This window comes from Urocampus carinirostris, chromosome 4, assembly GCF_059441175.1.
Source record: "Urocampus carinirostris isolate Australia breed hairy pipefish chromosome 4, RoL_Ucar_1.0, whole genome shotgun sequence".
NCBI lineage: Eukaryota > Metazoa > Chordata > Actinopteri > Syngnathiformes > Syngnathidae > Urocampus > Urocampus carinirostris.
The window spans coordinates 19,875,350-19,894,260 of record NC_142352.1 but is presented as its reverse complement, the minus strand read 5'-3'; the positions used below and the strand labels follow the sequence as shown (position 1 = coordinate 19,894,260).

The following is an 18,911-nucleotide window of genomic DNA, read 5'->3' as shown; positions in this document are numbered from 1 at the left end:
TGCTTCAACAAATTAATCAATTGATTAAAAGCAAATGTTTCAATTATAGACCGAAACACAACGGTATGCGAGCTGAGTGGAGAATTCATGTGAATGTTAAAGTACCCCATAATTATTGTTTGGTCTGCATAGGTTACTAGGTCAGACAACAGTTCCGAGAATTCATCAAAGAAAACCCAGTATCGTCTTAAGGCGCGATAAATAGTTACTACAAAAATTGAACATAAAAGAGGACCGCATGACAAGAGCCTCAAACGGCTTAAGATTATTAGAGGCACAGGGAGTCCATCCATCCATTACCCGTGTCGCTTATTCTCAGGAGGGTCGAGGGGGTGCTGGAGCCTATCCCAGCTATCTTCGGGCAGTGGGCAGGGGACACCCTGAACTGGTTGCCAGCCAGTCGCAGGGCACACGTTGACAGACAACCATTAACTCGCTCATTCACACCTAGGGACAATTTGGACAGGCCAATTAGCCTGACGTGCATGGTTTTGGAATGTGGGAGGAAACAGGAATCTCTGGAGGAACCTCCTACGCAGGCTTGGGGAGAACATGAAAACTCCACAGAGGGAGGTTGTGGTAGCTGGACTTGAACCATGAACCCAGCTGTGGCACAAGAGTAAATTTGAGTACATTTTCAGAAATAGGCCCAACACCGCCACCCTTCTTTAAAGAGCGTGCTACATGAGATCTCACATGTAGGTTTTAGATCAGGGAACGGTGTAATAATAGTCTATAGTTTGCAATAGTCTGTGGTCTGTGCAGCCCTTTGAGACTCCTTGTGATTCAGGGCTCTACAAAAAAACATGAGTTGGCTTGACTAGTAGTGAATACGAACGATTATTACTTCATTATTGATCGCCCTGAGTATTTTGGATCTCTTATTATGACCTTCTCTTACCATTTGGCATGTTTACATACTTCCAAGAGCAGTAGTAGAGAAAACCAAACGTTTATTACTTCATTATTGATCGCCCTGAGTATTTTGGATCTCTTTTTTACGACTTTCTCTTAACATGTAGCACGTGTACGTATTTCCTAGAACCTTTGTAGTGAAAACCATCCGTTTGATCGCCCTACATTGAGAAATAGTTTCTTGTGCTTCTTTCCAAGCCCAATCTTATCAAGGTACCATTTGCTTTTCTTTTTTTATTTGCAACCATTGCGTCAGCGATTGGCAGAGGAGACAATCCTCCATGTTCCCGTCTAAAATCTTGAAAAGCGTCCACGTACAAACGCAGATGGATGAATGACAGGCTGGTAGTCTGCCTCTCGTCACATCTAATAAGAATGTGTCAGGTCATCACAGATCGTCTATTGATCACGCGCACTTGGCCCACTTTCTGTCTTGGCTTCGGTTTGAAGGTCTTAAGCCGTGAATCACAGCAACGGCGCTAAACAGGGAGTCGGTGGAATGCGGAATGAGCTTTTTCATTTTTTTGCCAACAAAGCTCTCTCATTGAGTTGGGAAAATCATGGCTCGTGACGCTTTTGGTACGAACATTCATTTGCTGGGAAATGTTTGTTGTAATTGAACGAGCACATCGGGTACACGTTGAAATACTTTTTGTGAGCAAAACCTGGTGAATAATTTGAGAATGTTATGAAAAAAAATATCCAAAAGCTCACCGTACTTAAGATAGCTAATATTCATAATGCAGCTGGATGTTGCTAATGCCAAAGTTAATGCTTGCTATAACTATCTTTTTCTATAACTATAGTTATATATATTTAGCGCTTTCTTTTATCCCTACGAATTTTGTAAAACATTTGGTTATTTCAGTGTGTCATGACAAAAACTTTGCTCATTAGTCACAATGTAAGTGCACCAAAATAACTTCAATAGCGTACTGTACAATATATGTCAACATTACTAGTTAGTATTTATGTAGCAGCTGGTTGTTTCTAATGCTTAATATATATATATATATATATATATATATATATATATATATATATATATATATATATATATATATATATATATATATATATATATATATATATAATTTGGCCACTCTTTATGGTATTTTACCCACTATACAACATCAACCATAAGTTATTGAGCGTGCCCAAAACATATACAATTCAAACTTTTGTGCGAATGACAACATACATATCTAGGAAGCCTGTCCGCAATTGGTCAACGATGTGTAAATATTAAATAGAAATGTTATTGACCTCTTTTGTTTCTTTTCAACTATTACTTTTCAAAACAAGACGTCTTTGAACAGAAAATTTATGTCTTTTCAATGTCTTTTTACCTTTTTTTTTTCAATGAAAATAAATCCTGGACAAAATGTTGATGTAATTCCAACCTGTTTTCATTGTATTTTTAGCCAAATTTTGCTGTGTTAGCTAGCTAGCTAGTTAGTTACTCAAATAGTTTTATCTTAAATCAAAACTTTCAATTAGTTTGACGCTGCGGGCTAGTTTTGTTGACGGCGCTGTTACTTCCTATGTGAGGCCCAAAACTCTGACGCCTCTTGACATTCAAGGTCTTTTCAAGAATTAATTCACGTCCTGTAATTTGTGTGAACAGCACTCTTGTCCCGGGGCTGTACGCCCTCTCAATTTAAATCTGTTTGCCTAATTAATAAATGTTACCGCCTAATAAATTGTGACGGGAAAATAATGGTGCTGGCCTGGTCGTGTGTGAAGGTCATGATGGACCCTCATAGATGACGGGTTCATATTGTGATATATATATTCATATAAAACAAAATTTCATCTAAGACAATTAAGCAAGGCACAACACACTGAATATGTCCAGATGGTGAGCTCTGGCACTCACATTTACTCTTTATAGCCAGGAGTATAAAATTGTTATCCTTTTATTGATGCTGCAAATTTCTTGTCTGGATTAAAAAAAAAACAGTTTTTCTGTCTGTCTGTCTGTGGTTTAGGATTAGAGGCATAGGGGTAACCTGTTAATGGGGTTTGAAGGTTAAGGATTGGGGGTTTGAAGGTTAAGTATAACAGGGTTAGGATTAAGGGGTAGACGTTAAGGTTAGTGATTAGGGTTTAGGGGGTCAGGGGTCAAGGTTAGTGTTTAGGGTTGGAGTGTTAGGGGGTTTAGGATTAGGGGGTTAAGGGTTAGGATTAGGGTGCGCTGATTAAGATGAAATGTTTAGGAGTTTGTGTTTAGGGTTAGGGTTTATGCTGTGAGGGTTTGGAGTCTTAACACAAACCCCCAAACTCTATGACCAGCCCTAATCCTCGGACATCACGTGGCATTTTCTTTTAGCATTTTCCTTCTTACTTTGCCTTCTACCACCTTGTTTTCTGCCAAAAATACTGTTCTATGTGAATTTTAATGTTTCTTTTTTGCTTGTTGACAAAATAAAATCTATAAACTTTTAAATTCCTTCCCAGAGGATACAAATTGATTATCTTCAATCTCTTGAGGAATTGTTTTTTGGGTTTGAGGGAAATGCAGGAAGTGAAGATATCGTGTGGTTAGTGCCTGACTAAATCTCGACCGTGAGGAGCCTCAGCAATCATCACTTTGAGTGACGGTTGAAAATGATTTATACGTGAATGTGATGCATTTGTTTATCAGCAAAGCAAGAGGCACTTGAGCGTTCCATCCACGAGTTTTTCATCAGAGTTTAGATTTAGATATAAATTGGATTTCAGATAGCATGTAGTTAGATAATTTAGTAATATTTTCCATTTTATCTTGGAAAATTCATGCTTTGGGGAACGCAAGTTACCCACTACTATTCAAAAATGCACTTTCCATTTCAGAATGTAGATGATTTTAATCTGAACAGGGCTGGTTTGAAAATAAAACATACCATTTCCCATGGCCTTTTGTGTTCAGACCTCTCTTTTTATTCTGCCAAAATTTTAGATTTTAGAATATTTGAAAGTTGACTTGGGATAATGAATCACGAAAACAGTGCGGTTCATTTTAGGCAGGCAACAATAATACGCTTTAGTTGCCCAGTTTACATTTTCGGCAATAGTCGACAGGGGATAATGGATGATGGCCACTGCCTTACATTCCATTTTAGGCGGGCCACAACGGCACGCCACCTGACAAAAGTGCTTTTCACCAGTTCCCGCTCGCAGAAATATAGGGCTTGCGGCTGCACCATTGCAATTTACTTTTTGATGGACAGAATAGCAAAAAAAAAAGCCACCACACCTCAAAAAAAGTGCACCCTGCCTGTCCCGGCTTGCAGCTGTATCCAATCGGGGATAATGGATAGCAGTCTCATTCACGCAGTTCACTTTTTGATGGACAGATCATCAAAAATAGTCCTGCCAGGCCTGACAAAAATGTGCTCTATAAGCCGCTGCTCTCAGCAATAGTTAACCGGAGATAATGGATTGCGGCCAAAACCGTGCATTTCCTTTAAATAATGTCAAAATAAACCGTCTCATAATGAAATTGCCATTTGCCAGTCCCTGCATGTAGTAAAATGGGATTGTAGGTGATGGCTTGTGGCCGCACCAGTGCAGTTCACTTGATAGGCAGAGCGGCAAAAAAAGCCACCAGGCTTGACAAAAGTGCTTTCTACCTGTCCCTGCTCGCAGCAGTATGCGATTAGGCATAATGGATCATGGGTGCAGTTCACTTTTTTTGTAGACAGCGTGGCAAAAATAGAGCCACAAAGCCCAACAAAAGAGCACTATCCTTGTCCCCGCTCATTGTTATAAACAACCAGGGATAATGGGCAGTGACCTTTATCCAGTCCTTGTTCTCAGTAATGTGGGATTAGAGATGATGACTTGCGGCCGCATGAGTGCAGTTCACTTTTTGGTGGACAGCACGGCAATAAAGCCACCGTGCTTGACAAAAGCACACTCTACCTATCCCCGCTCGCATCAGTATGCGATCGTCATCAAATATTTTTCAACTAGCAAAGCGCTGAGGCCGAAAAATTCGAACGTAAAGTAGCGAGGGATTACAGTAGTTACACAGCACTCGGACGTGACATGGGGTTAAATAAACACTTAACTGCTATGTCTGCCCTGCGGTCAACAGCGGCGTCGGGGCGGCCTTGTCACTGGCTCAGCCGCACTTTTTAATTATACTCCAATTGATTGCGCGCATCGTCGATAAGGCATTTAAGCCGCTTAATCCGCGATACGTTAACATGGGCAATGCGCGCCCCGCGGCCACAGGGACGTCGCTCGCTCGTCTCTTGCATTTCTAAGCGGGTGCCCTTTTTTGAGAAACGCTGATCGAGAGACGGCATCGATTCAGAACCGCCGGGGTGAGGTGGCCTTCGCGATTGCACAGAGTTTCTATCTTGCTGAAACAAAACTGATGAAAATGCCTCGATTGGATGCTCCCCCAGCACTCGTTTCAGGTTCTTTCTAAGCTTATCGAGTTGTTTTTTGGAGCAGAAATCTCAACGTATCGTCAAACTGTAGACAAGAGTTGTTGTTCTCGGGGGCGCGGACCGGGGCTTCAGATAAGATAAAAACCCTCTTTTAGAGCACCTACGCCTCCAGTTTGTACAGTTTTGGCCTACATCTCATATAGTCCATTTCAGAAAAAAGATTTTGTCAAAAATAAATGTCTAAAATCGAGTTGTGTTTAGCCCATTCCACATAGAGCAAATTTTGTCCCTAATCGGTCATACAGATCTGGTCTAAAGTGGTTTAAATTTAGCTCCAAAAAGTTGTCTTTTCAACATCTTTTGGAGATGATAATTTTGATGAAATGAAATGATCTGCATTTATCTAGCGCTTTTCAAGTCAATGACTTCCCAAAGCGCTTTACAGTGTGCTTCACATTTCCCAATCCTCCAGAGCTACTGCCGCCAGGGGCGGGGGTGGCAGTAGCTCAGGAGGTAGAGGGCTCGTCTTGGCATCAAGGGATCCCAGTTCGAATCCCGGCTCGTCCGTGTTACATGTCGAAGTGTCCTTGGGTAAGACACTGAACCCCTAATACCCCCAATAAGCAGGTTAGCGCCTTACATGGCTGCAAGGCCGCTATTGGGAAATGTGGAGCACATTGTAAAGCGCTTTGGGAAGTCATTGACTTGAAAAGCGCTATATAAGATGCAGATCATTTCATAAATCCGATATAGTACATTTTAGACGGGATTTAGTTGAAAATCGTCGTTTCTAATCGGGTTGTGTTATGCCCATTAGTTGTTGTGGTTACGTCATCTAAAGTTGTTCAAATTTAGCCTCCCATTTTTTTTTAACAACCTTTTCCGTCTTTTTTTACCCAAATAACGATGTGCTGTGGACGGCACTTTTGTCTCATTTCAATGTTTTTTCTAGGGATTTTTTTACTGTGTGGGTTGGTCTCCCCAAAGATCCTTTCACTCCTCCGTCTTAGACAAATTCCATCTATGCATCGCTTTGACAATAGGATGCATGTTTTCTTGGCAGTAGTGATATCATCAAGCCATCTCTTTAAAACAGGGGTGTCCAAACTTTGCAGAAAGCGGGCCGGATTTGCTAAGCTGAAAATGTGTAAGGGCCGACGATTCAGGCGTTCTTTTTTGCGGTCTTTAAAAAACTCACCCTCCTTTACACGTTTCCAGCGCTTGGTGATCAGCGTCACGACCTCCTAAAGTGCCTTTGTTACATTTTCATTTGACTGGCAGGGTCTCGTAAAAAAGCGCTGCTGTGCCGTTAAAACACCTTCAGGTTGCTCCACCTTTTTACAGCATTACATTTGCAAATTGTAATCATATATTTTACTCATTTATTAAGATATTTATCAAACACTTTTTCATTTTGAGTTTTTTGATGCACAATATTCCTTAATTATGAAGTATTTCAAAAATAAGTATATGAACTTGTTTATTACTTAACAAATATAAAATATTACATGTCAATATAAATGTCTACTCCTTTATTGGAAAAATAGGTTATATTTTCCCCTCATGCATTAGTGTGCATGTATTCTGTTTAGTACTTATGATATCGAGTCACGGTATTTTATCGAGACACGGTTTTGCCAGAACGAATAAAATCATTTATTTAGTCCTGGCCCAATTTTTTAACTCAATGCAGCCCATGTCTCAAAAAATGTGTCCAACCTTTGTGTAGACAGTGTTTATTTCCGTCAACTAGCGTCCAAAAACCTATGAGAAAGTCGACTTCTCTTAACAAAGACATCAAGCTTCTGAAGCAAACAGACACAGCAGGCAAAAATACAACTTAAATATTTATTAACTTGAGAATGTCTTACAGCAAACTCACAACACAGTCTTCAAGTCAAATGACACTTAACCCTTTGAGTACGAGAACAGTAAATGCACTGTTGTGTCTGCTTATCAAAAAACATGAAGAGCCTGTCAAGCTCGTCCTTATTTTTTCATTTATGTAAGACGTAACGGGAGCAACACAGTGGCTTGTTCATTTGTGTGAGTCAAGCTTTTTTCTCAACACTGAATTCATATTTTCTGTCACCCAGTGTCTATATTTTGTCCGATTTTTATTTCCCCTTTCGTGATTTCAGTGAACGAACATAGCGACTATTCTAATCCATAAAGTCTGTCGCACGACTGTGACGAGAAAAAACAAAAACGATGGCATTTACTAAAAGGGTTAAGGCAAACATAGAAAAATAAATAGCAATAAAAACAACTTGCTTCTCGTACTTGACCCAAAACACTCCTAAGAAGCTCTAGAATTATTCACATGAGTTGTATGTACTTTACACACTTTACAATCTATTTACAGACAAAATGAGTGAGTGGAATCCTCCACTGAAAGGAACAAAGGATGCGTGAACACCATAATAGAAAAAATTCCGTTATTAGCCATATGGAAAAACATTCACACGCAGACTGGCAACGTCTTGGTTTTTTAAGTTCATAGTTTTCATATCAAATAAGTCAACAGCACGCGCTAAACGTACTTTAAATTTTTTTTACGGATATTTTATACAAATGTCTGTGTTAAAGTTTGACAAAAACACAAAAAGGAAATATTAGAAAAGGAAAAAATATTTGTGAGTTTTTATGTGAATTTGGCAAAAGCACTGCAGCAACATTTATTTTTGGAAAGACAATTATTATTAAAAAGACAGTGTGTATAATTTGACCAATAGATTTCGCTGTATTGAAACTAAAAAGCACGAGTACAAAGTACCGAGACTCAATCTGACCAAACCATTCGATGTAACCTTTCATTTTTTGCCTGGATTTTATGAGGTTTTTGCTGGCAAATATTGAAAATACTATTTCAGAATGGATGTAGATAACTTTCAAATTTTGACAGTTCTTTTCCTAGTAGCATATAAAAGTACAATTTTTGGGTTGTAGGAGGTTCTTTTGTACAAACTTGAATGTAATGATTTACTATTTCATAAAGCATTTGTGATATTGATTCTTGTGGCTAAAGATGCACTAGAAGTGTATTGAACTAGCCTTTGTATCGATTTTATAAACCATGAATACCATCAGACCCTAGTTCTCAACTGGTCTGACTTTGGGACCCACCATTCCACTTTAATAACATGCTGCGACCAAAATCAAGAAGACATTTCTACTTCTTCAGCTCTCTCTGTAGGTCACTAGGTCTCCCAATGTCGATCTGGGATATTTGCTCACTGTTCTTGTTGTTATTTTGACACCATTTGTATGGGAGATTATTAATGGTCTTGTATGTCTTTCATTTTCTAATACTTGCTCTCACCGTTGATTTCTTTACACCAAGCGTTTTATCCATTGCAGTTTCAGTCTTCCAAGGCTGGTGCAGGTCAACAATTTTGTCTCTGGAGTCTTTCGACATCTCTTTGGTCTTGGCCATGGTATGCTATAGTTTGAAATATGACTGATTAATTGGTGTGGATAATTATCTTCTATACTGATAATGAGTTAAAACTGGTATCAAGTGGAGCCTTGTTAGAAGAAGTTAGATCTCTTTGACAGACATAAATCTTGCTTGTATGTATGTGACCAAATACTTATTTTCCACTCTAATTTGGAAATAAAATATTTAAAAATGAAACAATGTGATTTTTTTGTTTTTTTTCCCCACATTATCTATCTCATTGTTGAGGTTTACCCATATTGACAATTACATGCCTCTCTAATCTTTTCAAGTAGGAGAATTTGCACAATTGGTGGTTGACTAAATGCTGTACTCATTTGCCCCCAATTATTGCTTATTATTCAAAACCACTAGGATGCGCCAAACAGTGCACACTGTCCTTTTAAAAGAATACATGTGTATCTCACTTTTGTGTTTCTACAAATACAATGTGGCAAACACAAATAATACTGACAATAATAATGACAGCAACACAGTTCAAATGTGATGAGATAGACACAAATTGGAATTGAGTGGTCTCAAGACAAAATTGAAACAGATAATGGAACAGGAGCGAATAAATCTGTCATATTCCAAAAAGCGTTATTTTATGTCTTGATTATTCTGATCGCCCGTAAACAGAAGCTGACTTGCTAAAATACTCGAGGTGACGTCCCTCTTTTTCAACGAGTATGACGTGTATGGAGAGAAAACAAAATAATAGGGATTCACCAAAATAAAAATTTGGTGCCGTAGCCAAAAATTTAAAAGCCTTGGCCAAAAAAACACATTAAAAAAAAAAAAAAAAAAAAAAAAAAACACAAACTTACAATATCAAATGATAGATACATGACAGGCATATTACTGGATGCAAATTGTAAGTGTTTCATTCATTACATTCTGATAAAACAAAAAAGGCATATAAGTGCTTACAAAAATTTAGCTGGACTACAAAGAGCAGTAGTTTAACTGTTAAGGGATAAAAAATGCGAATAATACGAGCAAGTTCATTTTTCTTTGGGTAACGTTATGAAAAAAATAACTTGTAGTTGCTACACTGCGATATCTAACTCTTCTTTTTTCAAGTACTGTATATACTCACATATAAGTTGACTGCCTTAATTGCTTCGAAATAGCTACCTACTAAAATAAATATGTATAACCGTTGTTATCAAAGTTCTCCACCTTTCCTTATAACTATCATTCTTGGGACTCATTTTTATTGGCAAAATCCAGTAAAACACACTAGATCACAGTAAATTGAGATGTGGTCCCTCTTCAACACAATCGGTAGGATGAACAGGAAAAAGGGATCAGGCGAGGGCACTTTGTGTTCCTTATTTTCCTTAACCCTAACCGTTATTTTAAAATGGCATCTTATTGTTCTAAATTCGGCTTACATGAGAGAATATACAGTACATATTTTTAGGACAATTTAGCTTTTAATGGCAAGAGAGTGAGTAGTGACAGGAAAACGTGAGTAGGAGAGAATCGATGATGATGATGTTGCGGTAGCTGCACAGTCTAATGCCACAAATGAGTCATTTTAGTATATTTTCCATAGTAAAATCATAATAACAGTAAATCAAACTTTTGTCGTATATAACTTAGCTCCTGCTAATCGACTTTGGGGATGAATGGACTGAATATCTCAAATAAAGTATGTTTTTACGACTTAAAACTACTCAACTGTAGTAAGTTAGCTCCGTAGTGCTAGCATGTAAACATTAGCCAAAGTCCGGCTAGCGACAAACAAATAGAAGGAAACACAGGGACAGACAAACTTTTGAGAAAATGTCTTATTGGTTTTGACAAAGTCCTCCATTTCCTTCCTGTAAAAAAAAAAAAAACAAAAAACAAAAAAACCCACCATGATCGAGCACAAAGTCATCCCATGACTGAAAGCCAGCTTCGCACAGCTCGATTCACCTTAGTCGTAATTAACGTCATTAAAACATCATTCTTTCAGAATCCTTTTTTTCCCGTGTTATTTTTTTCTTTTGGCTAGAATGATGCCAAAAATGGTTAGTGTGTCCCTAAATGAATTTAAAAAAAAGTTTTTTTTTTTTTCTGTTTTGCAAAGTTATTATTTTTACAAATATGTACAGGTTGCATTCAAAAGTGCCATATGTTAAAAATGTACAGTGTCAACATAAAATAAAATTGAGCGGAAAAGCAAGGAGTGCTTTCACTGGAGCCGAATGGGTTTTTCTGATAAATAGAAACATATTTGCATAGATTTATGATCAATTTTGCAGAAAAACCATGATGAAATCATTAAATTGAGATTTTTTTTTTAACCCCCCAATTTTTGTTATTTTTCTTTTTTCTATTACACCAAAGGGGTTTCATTCAGCCTTAGGCGCCTGCAGTGAGGTCCTTCTAAGAGTTTCGAGTGGAAAAATAACAAAAACACAAAAAGGTGCAAAAAACAAGTGTACAGGGCTCAGTTGTTTGATGGAATTGTGGGCGTAGCAATCCTGCAGTGAAGGACAGAATCAAGGAAAAATGCTGAAAGAAAAGGTGCAGCCTCAGTTGTTCTGAAGGCATTCGAGATCCAGTGAACAGCAGACGTTCCCGTTCTGAGTACAAAGAAAGAGGTATGTTTAAAGTTAATAAAACATGAAATTAAAAAAAAAACCTTTAAAAAAAAACGTATACTGGAGATGTTTTATACTTCTTTTTTTAGACAGATACTAACATCTTGAATAAGCGTCTATAGTACTCTATACCTATAACAGGTATCATTACCACTAGTATATGAACTTTCCTCTGAAAACCCAAATTCTAAAGAAATAACTTAGCATAACTAGCAGAAATTCCCTCAAAATATAATTGATATTGCATTTCATTCAATTTCTAGTTCCTGGTCCTGTCATAATCAGCCGTGAGCAAAGCCAAATTATTAGGTAAACCTGTCCAACTACTCATTAACACTTTATTTCCAAACAGTCAATCACAAGCCATGTAGACATGGTCAAGACAATGTTCTGCAGTTTAAAATGAGCATCAGAATGGGGAAAACATGTGATTTGAGTGTCTTTGAACGTGGCACGGTTGTTGGTGCCAGAAGGGCTGGTCTGAGCATCTCAGTATCTTCTGATTTACTGGGATTTTCAGACACAACCATCTCTAGGGTTTACAGAGAATGGTCTGAAAACAAAACAATATCTAGTGAGCATGAGTTCTAAGAGCGGAAATGCCTTGTTAATGCTAGAGGTCAGAGGAGAATGGCCGGAATGGTTTGAGAAAGGCAACAGTGACTCAAATAACCACCCATTAAAACCAAGGTAGGCAGAAAAGCATCTCTGAACACACAGTGCGTCGAACCTTTTCGGTAGATGGGCTACAGCAGCAGAAGACCACGCTGGGTGCCACTCCTTTCAGCTAAGAACAGGAAAGCGAGGCTACAATTTGCACGAGCTCATCGAAATTGGACAGTAGAAGATTGGAAAAACGTTGCCTGGTCTGATGAGATTTCTGCTGCGACATTCGGATCGGTCAGATTTTGGCGTCAACAAGAATAACGTATGGATCCATCCTGCCTTGAATCAACGGTTCAGGCTGATGGTGGTGGTGGTGTATTAGTGTGGGGAATACTTTCTTGGTCCTCTTTGGCCCCTTGGTACCAATTGAGCATTGTTGCAACGTCACAGCCTACCTGAGGATTGTTGCTGACCGTGTCCATCCCTTTCTGACCACAATGTACTCAACTGCTGGCAGCTACTTTCAGCAGCATAATACGCCGTGTCATAAAGCATGAAGGAATATCCTGTGAGCTGGGACAATACGACCAACTGGACCGTGTGCTGTCCAAACGGTCTTAAAGATGGGAACCACCACCCCAGTCTGCCAGTCCAGAGGACCAATCATCAGACTGATTTCTTGAACATGACAATGGGTTCACTGTTCTCGAATGGCCTCCACAGTCACCAGATCTTAATCCAATAGAGCATCTTCGGAATGTGGTGGACTGAGAGATTTGCATCATGGACTATGTCAACTATGTCATGCCCTCATGTCAATATGGACCAAACTCTCTGAGGAATGCTTTCAGCCCCCTGTTGAATATATGCCACGAAGAACTGAGGCAATTCGAAAGGCAAAAGGGGGTCCCACCCGTTACTAGCATGGTGTACCTCAAAGTGGCTGGTGAGTGTATATACACACACACACTTTTTTTTTAACATATCTGTTTGTCTCTGTCTTTATGTGTATCCATCCAGCCAAAAAAAGTGGTAACCCTAGATGTGAAAATGCAAAAGAAGATGACTCAGCTCTTTTGTTTTTGTTTACTCAGCATTTTTGAGCAAAAAAAAAAAAAGATCAAAAAGATGCTGCTTTTCAACTTCCAGTCTCCAGTTTTCTTAAGATTTTCTCCTTGGACTATTTGCATTTTAATCTTTTCCAAACCATATTACATGTAGACAATTACATATTTGGGATGTTCGTAACCCTATTTCAGGATTTTATTCTCCGTCCCTGGTCTTTGGGTGCCAATGACCCTGCAAAAAAGAGAACTACCAACCAAAAATGGTTTTGCATTTCAAAGTGGGTGATGCTCTAATGGAGCACAACAATTCTAGTTTTTCATCTAATTATTATTTATTATTTTGGTTTATTTTTTTCAGTTTTTATGTTTTATACTCTCTCTCTCTCTCTCTCTCTCTCTCTCTCTCTCTCTCTGTATCTTTTATATTTTTATTTCTTTATGTAAATATCTTTAGATTTTTTTAGGAATGTGTTCCTGATCTGCGATTATTTCTCATTGCATCATTTTCGGTATTTTCTTATTACTATTTAAGTATTATTTAGTCATGTAATTAATCATTATTTTAGTTTTATTTTATTTATAAATTATTGTTGCATTTGATTATCTTATGCATCGTCATCTGGGCTCAAAAGAAAATATTAAAGTATTTCAGATACTAAAGTAGGGATCACCAACATGTATCCTGCGGGTCATTTCTGAAATTGACGTGAAATTAACTGACCGGTTATGTGTCATTCCATGAAATTTCATTTCTAACTAGTATGAAAATTCATTAAGATGATCAGTGTCTTTAAATGCATGATCGTTTCTTCCAAAGTTATTTTTAAAACCAGTCCGTAATCTTAAATGTAAATCACTCAGCTTTAAGCAAGGACGATGTTTTAGTAATTAACTTAGGCTTTTTTGATCATACTTCTAATAATGACAACCTATTAATAACAGAATATTAACATCATAGTAAGTCAATGAGTTATTTTGGAAAAGGCATATCTAACTGGTAGCACTTCGCGTTAATCAGTGGCAAAAAAGTATCTCACAGCTTAAAAAAGGCCAAACTAAAGTGAATAGCACATACTTTACACTGGCAGCTGGTGCAGGGCGAGTGTGGCATCCGCCAGGCGTCTCCGCTGGGCCGGGTGATGCCGTAGTGGTCCGAGCACGTCCGCCGGACGTCGTAGTTCGTGCTGTCGGCTAGGCAAGGGTCGACCACACAGCGCGGGCAGCATTCGCCCTCCGCCACCGCCGTGTACTCGCACGCTAGCCCAGGACACACCATGGGCCAACAGTCCACCTCCCCCTCCTGAAAAGATTGAAGAAACAACAAAGTCAGCATATTTAGTGCAGTCATACATCTATATATGGCCACCTCTAGACTAGGGCTGCATTGGTTGCTTTTAGTCGATGTTGTCGACAAAAATCAATACTAGTAATTTAATGTATAATAGAGATAATAGAAACCATAAATGTGTTCATTCTGTTTTTCTAACAGCGAGTCATCTTTACATGAATATAATCTTTGTCTAGATTTGCTCATTCGTCTCTGCTTCTAGCTGTAACATACAGAAATGACGGAGTCGCATACATGTAACAAAACTTCTAAAATTTGGAAGCATTTCGACCCAATTCCGACCTGATCTGAAGTCCTGCCAGTCTCGGCTAAATTGTCAACCATAACTGGGTCTGACTGAGCTTCTGTCTTGCTGCCTCTTTTTTTTTTCAATTATGCACCCATTATGGTTCCTATGTTTATACCAATTTCTTACCTCAGATTCCCTTACATGCGGGGCTGTTGGAGTAAAAAAACAGAACCCACCCTTTTCCTACCCTCTACCGCTCTCGCTCAGTCTGAGCTCCCCAAGAGGCTGCTTTTTGGGCGCTGCACCGTTGTTAAACCCGGTAACCGGGTGGCGGGGGCCAGTTGGCAAGAGGTCTCCCACACTCACAAATACATTTTACTTCCAAGTGTCCGCTCATTAAAGTCCGTTTGTTCGAGAACGACACATCACTAATATGATAGGGATCTGAAGGCGTAGTTCTAATATCCATGGAATGCCACTTGTTTTTAATGATTATACATCAGGAAAATGCCCTTGTTACATAAGCAATTCGAGGTACAAACACAATCCTGGAAAAATTTAAGCTGGTATGCAGAATTATCACTGTAATTTCTATTGTGTGAACGCTAACCATGCAACGGCACTGCTGGCATCCGTAGAGCCAGGAGGCGCCGCTCCGGTAGAGTGTTCGGCCACTCTGGTCCAAGCATTGGCTGCTGGGTCGGTTGTCGCAACCGGGGCAGCAGAAAACATCCTCTGTCGGGTCGCTGCAGTCGCACGGTTTCCTTCGACAAAATGTCTGCCCCTCCTAGAAAAAGATTGACTGGTTAAAATTGAGATCTGAGAAAAAAAGACCAAATTCTGCAGTCCTCAAGAACAATTAAAGTTTGTAAAGATGCAAAATATGAAGAAATAGTACATGGGTTTTGCATAACTTTACAGATTTCATTGGTATATTCAAATTATTTTTCAAGAAAACGCATTTTGAAGACAGTATGCCTTGATTTTGTCATTCTATGCTGTGACGTCATCAGAGGAACACCAGCGCTCTAGCAAGCCAGTCATCATGTTGGTCGACGAGCTCCATCAGGCTGTTATTACACAAAGTTATCTCTTCACGGTGTCACCAGTCACTGAAATACGTCATGGCACAGATCTTTGGAAAGCTTAACTCTTGGGATTCAAGAAATGAAGACCACAAGATGTACTCATCACAGAAACGTCATGACCAGTCCATAACAAGATACCCGAAAACTATAAAGCCTGCATAACTCACCCAACATTGCAGTGGTATTCCACTCATGAAAGAATTATGCACAGACACGATCTGGTTACACTCACGAGTCCAGTAAATCCAACTGTGTAAAATATTTACTCCAAAAACACAAAATACTGCCGACTGATAAAGACAAAAAATCTGCCTAAAAACATTCCTACATTGTTTGACAATTCTCATTTTACTCAGTTCGTTTCACTCCAAAATTCTCTTTTAAAATAAACAGACTTGTCAGATGATTTCCAATATTGTGGTTTGCCTCTAACCTTTTCGCTGACACCACTATTAAAAAAAAAAAAGACATAACCCACTTTGGCTTTGGTTATCTTTAGCCAGTAGTAACCAAATCAAATGATGATTGACACATTGGTTTCTTTTAACTCACTTTAACTCCTCAGTTAAAGTAGCTTTGCATTGGGAGCTAGGGTTATGACAATTCCCCCTTCAACTCGCTTGATCCTTCGGTTAAAACAGCTTTCACTCTAATGTTTTCTTTCATGTGAGTGACTAACACCAACAGGAATTGGATTTTGCATTTCATGAAACCCATCTTATAGATCTGAATGTATAGGTCAACATCAACAGAATTTGCGAGAACTCCTAAAACTTTTTCAGTTTTAATTTCTTTAAATTTCTCATAAAAACTCACTTTTCCACAGTGTGTCTAATTTACATAACGAGTGAGCATGATATTTACGGTACATGGAGGTGTCCTCGTTTTTATTTTCCGCCTTGACAACTATTAGAATTATTCAAATAGACTGTGCAATGCTTAACTACCATCTTTTAATTTTTTAAACGCTCTACTACTACTCTTCTTCGATCAGAACCTCAGCGAATAGCAAATCTCAATTGTCCTCCGACTGATTTTCAGTCAGCTCTGTCCTTATATCTTACACTAAAGCTGCTAAAAACTTAATGGTTGGTTTTACACACAACAGCGAGCACGGTCAGGCTAAGGGGTGGCCGGGCTAGTACTGATATAAAAACGTTACAAGAAAGGGCTGTTAGAAAATGGACGAGGGCCGTAAAACCGCTCTGCATACCATTAAAAGGTAACGCCGGGCCGATGTTTTATCTACGCATATTGTCGCGCTTCCGTAAACCCGAGGCCGACTTCCTTTTTATGTGGATCGTCCTGAGCTTGCTAGTTCAATATAGGTTATATATGTATGTGTGTAGTATTTCTTTTTATATTTGTCAGGTAAGTAGGGGTGATATGACAATAAGCTTGTGAAGGACTGAAAACTATTTTTTGATCTAAAAAATAATAGCTTGTTAGATTGTCTTTCCTATTCCGCTGCTAGCCAAAACAAAAGGTAACACCTTAGTGGCTAGCTTTGCTTTATGTACTGGCATCATATTAGTTGTTAATGCAAAATAATTTAGCAACTCTTCCTAGTGCCAAGCATCTTTACTTATGTCACCATTGTGGATATGGTTGATAGCTGCTGAATGAATACCAAATGTAAATAATGCAATTTTTATTAATCAAAATCAGAATGATAACAGTCCAGAAAGTAGCAGTGCATACTTTTTTTTCAATTTGGAAAACAGGAAAATGGCTAGAAATGTGCTAATTTAGCCACTGTAGGAATTAGGCTTTGGTGGCTTGTTTTGCTTTAGCCACTAGCATCACATTATTTGTTAATACAAAATATTTTATTAGTTAATGCTTCTATCATGAACCTTAACTACTAATGTTTACATTGTGGACATGTTTGATAGTTGCTAATGTATTTGGATTCACGCTTGAGGTTGCATTAATGAGTGATAATACCCTGCACTATTTAATTAAAACCTTGTCCAGAAAATAAATGTTCCTAAAATCTGAATTTTTTTTTTCTTTCCTCACACGAATACAAATGGCCGTATTGTGATATAATTTTGCCAATACACCCACCCTTACTTGTTAGCATATCTTATGCGACATTAAAGTGTTAGATAGAAGATTGCGAAAATTTAAGATTACCATTGCAGGGTTTTGCTCAATTTTGTTTTATTTTGCGTGGACATGTCTGTTATTGCTTTTATCGAATTAACCATCAGAAGACGCCAGAGGTCCACCACAAGACTTTGTTTTATAAATAGGTATCAGTCTCTTATTTAGTCATGTTGAATCAGTTTAAAATTTTTAACTCTTTCTGAAGGTCAAAAACCGATTACATTAATTTTCATTTTACCATTATGTTATCAATTTTGCACCAGTTGATGCCTGCAAAGCTGAGAGGCACAAAATGTCAATATCAATACGATCACTGTACTATTTGCTCTTAATGTGAACTAACAGAGCATATCTCATGGGAATGGGAAAGTTTGATTTTGGCCTAATAAACTATACTACGCGATTAAAATGTGAGCAATTTTTATAGGACTACAAGTACCTGACCTTGGTTTCCTCCAAATCTTTTTCAAGGTTACACTGTTTATTTATCTTGAAAAATTGTAATTGTATTTATATTATTAATTAATTTAGTCTTTTATGAGCAAATTTGTTATTGGGGTAATCCAAAAGTAATTGAAAGTAGTCATGTAACATTACTGCAATATCAGAGTATTCGGGTAATGTTACTGATTACATTTTTCAACAGGTGACTCGTAACTGTATGGGACTGCATTTTTAAAGTGACCCACTCAACCCTATGTATACCTTGCAGGAGCACACAGTGCAGATGTCATAGCTTGGCTTCCAGTCTTCTCCGTTTCTTCTAATGCCCTCTTCCTGTGGGCAGTCGCCGGTGCATTCGGGACCCACCGTGCAAATACAATCGTAACTTCCGGGTAAGTTGACGCAAGCACTGTTGTTCCAGCAGGTGTGCTTCTGCAAACTGCACTCGTCGATGTCTGTAAGGCAGAAAGGGACAAAATATCATTGCATAGATTTCTCTACAGTAACAGAGGAAGGTACGAGTCAATGGAGTACAAAAGATTGTGGGTGGGCTGTTCTAATTACGTAGTTGCTCTTTTCAAGAAAATGTTTTCTGTCAACCAATCAATGGACATGGGGGGTGGAGGTGTGGGACAAGTATCCTACCATGGGATTTATGTTGCAGTTTGTGTACTTTATTAG

General features: G+C 38.5%; 1 protein-coding gene across 1 annotated transcript in view; it reads right to left on the bottom strand.

Annotated features, from left to right (window-relative positions):
• Positions 1 to 7,131: 7,131 nt before the first annotated feature.
• Positions 7,132 to 18,911, bottom strand: part of LOC148367059 (protein kinase C-binding protein NELL1-like) — a 282,893-nt gene continuing 271,113 nt past the window's right edge. Inside the window, exons 17-20 of the mRNA XM_088333852.1 lie at positions 18,492 to 18,685; positions 15,197 to 15,373; positions 14,085 to 14,309; positions 7,132 to 11,318 (exon numbers count right to left, since the gene is read on the bottom strand). Of these exons, the coding sequence (XP_088189978.1) occupies positions 11,268 to 11,318; positions 14,085 to 14,309; positions 15,197 to 15,373; positions 18,492 to 18,685 (647 nt within the window). The 3' untranslated portion in view covers positions 7,132 to 11,267. The remainder of the gene's footprint in view (positions 11,319 to 14,084; positions 14,310 to 15,196; positions 15,374 to 18,491; positions 18,686 to 18,911) is intronic.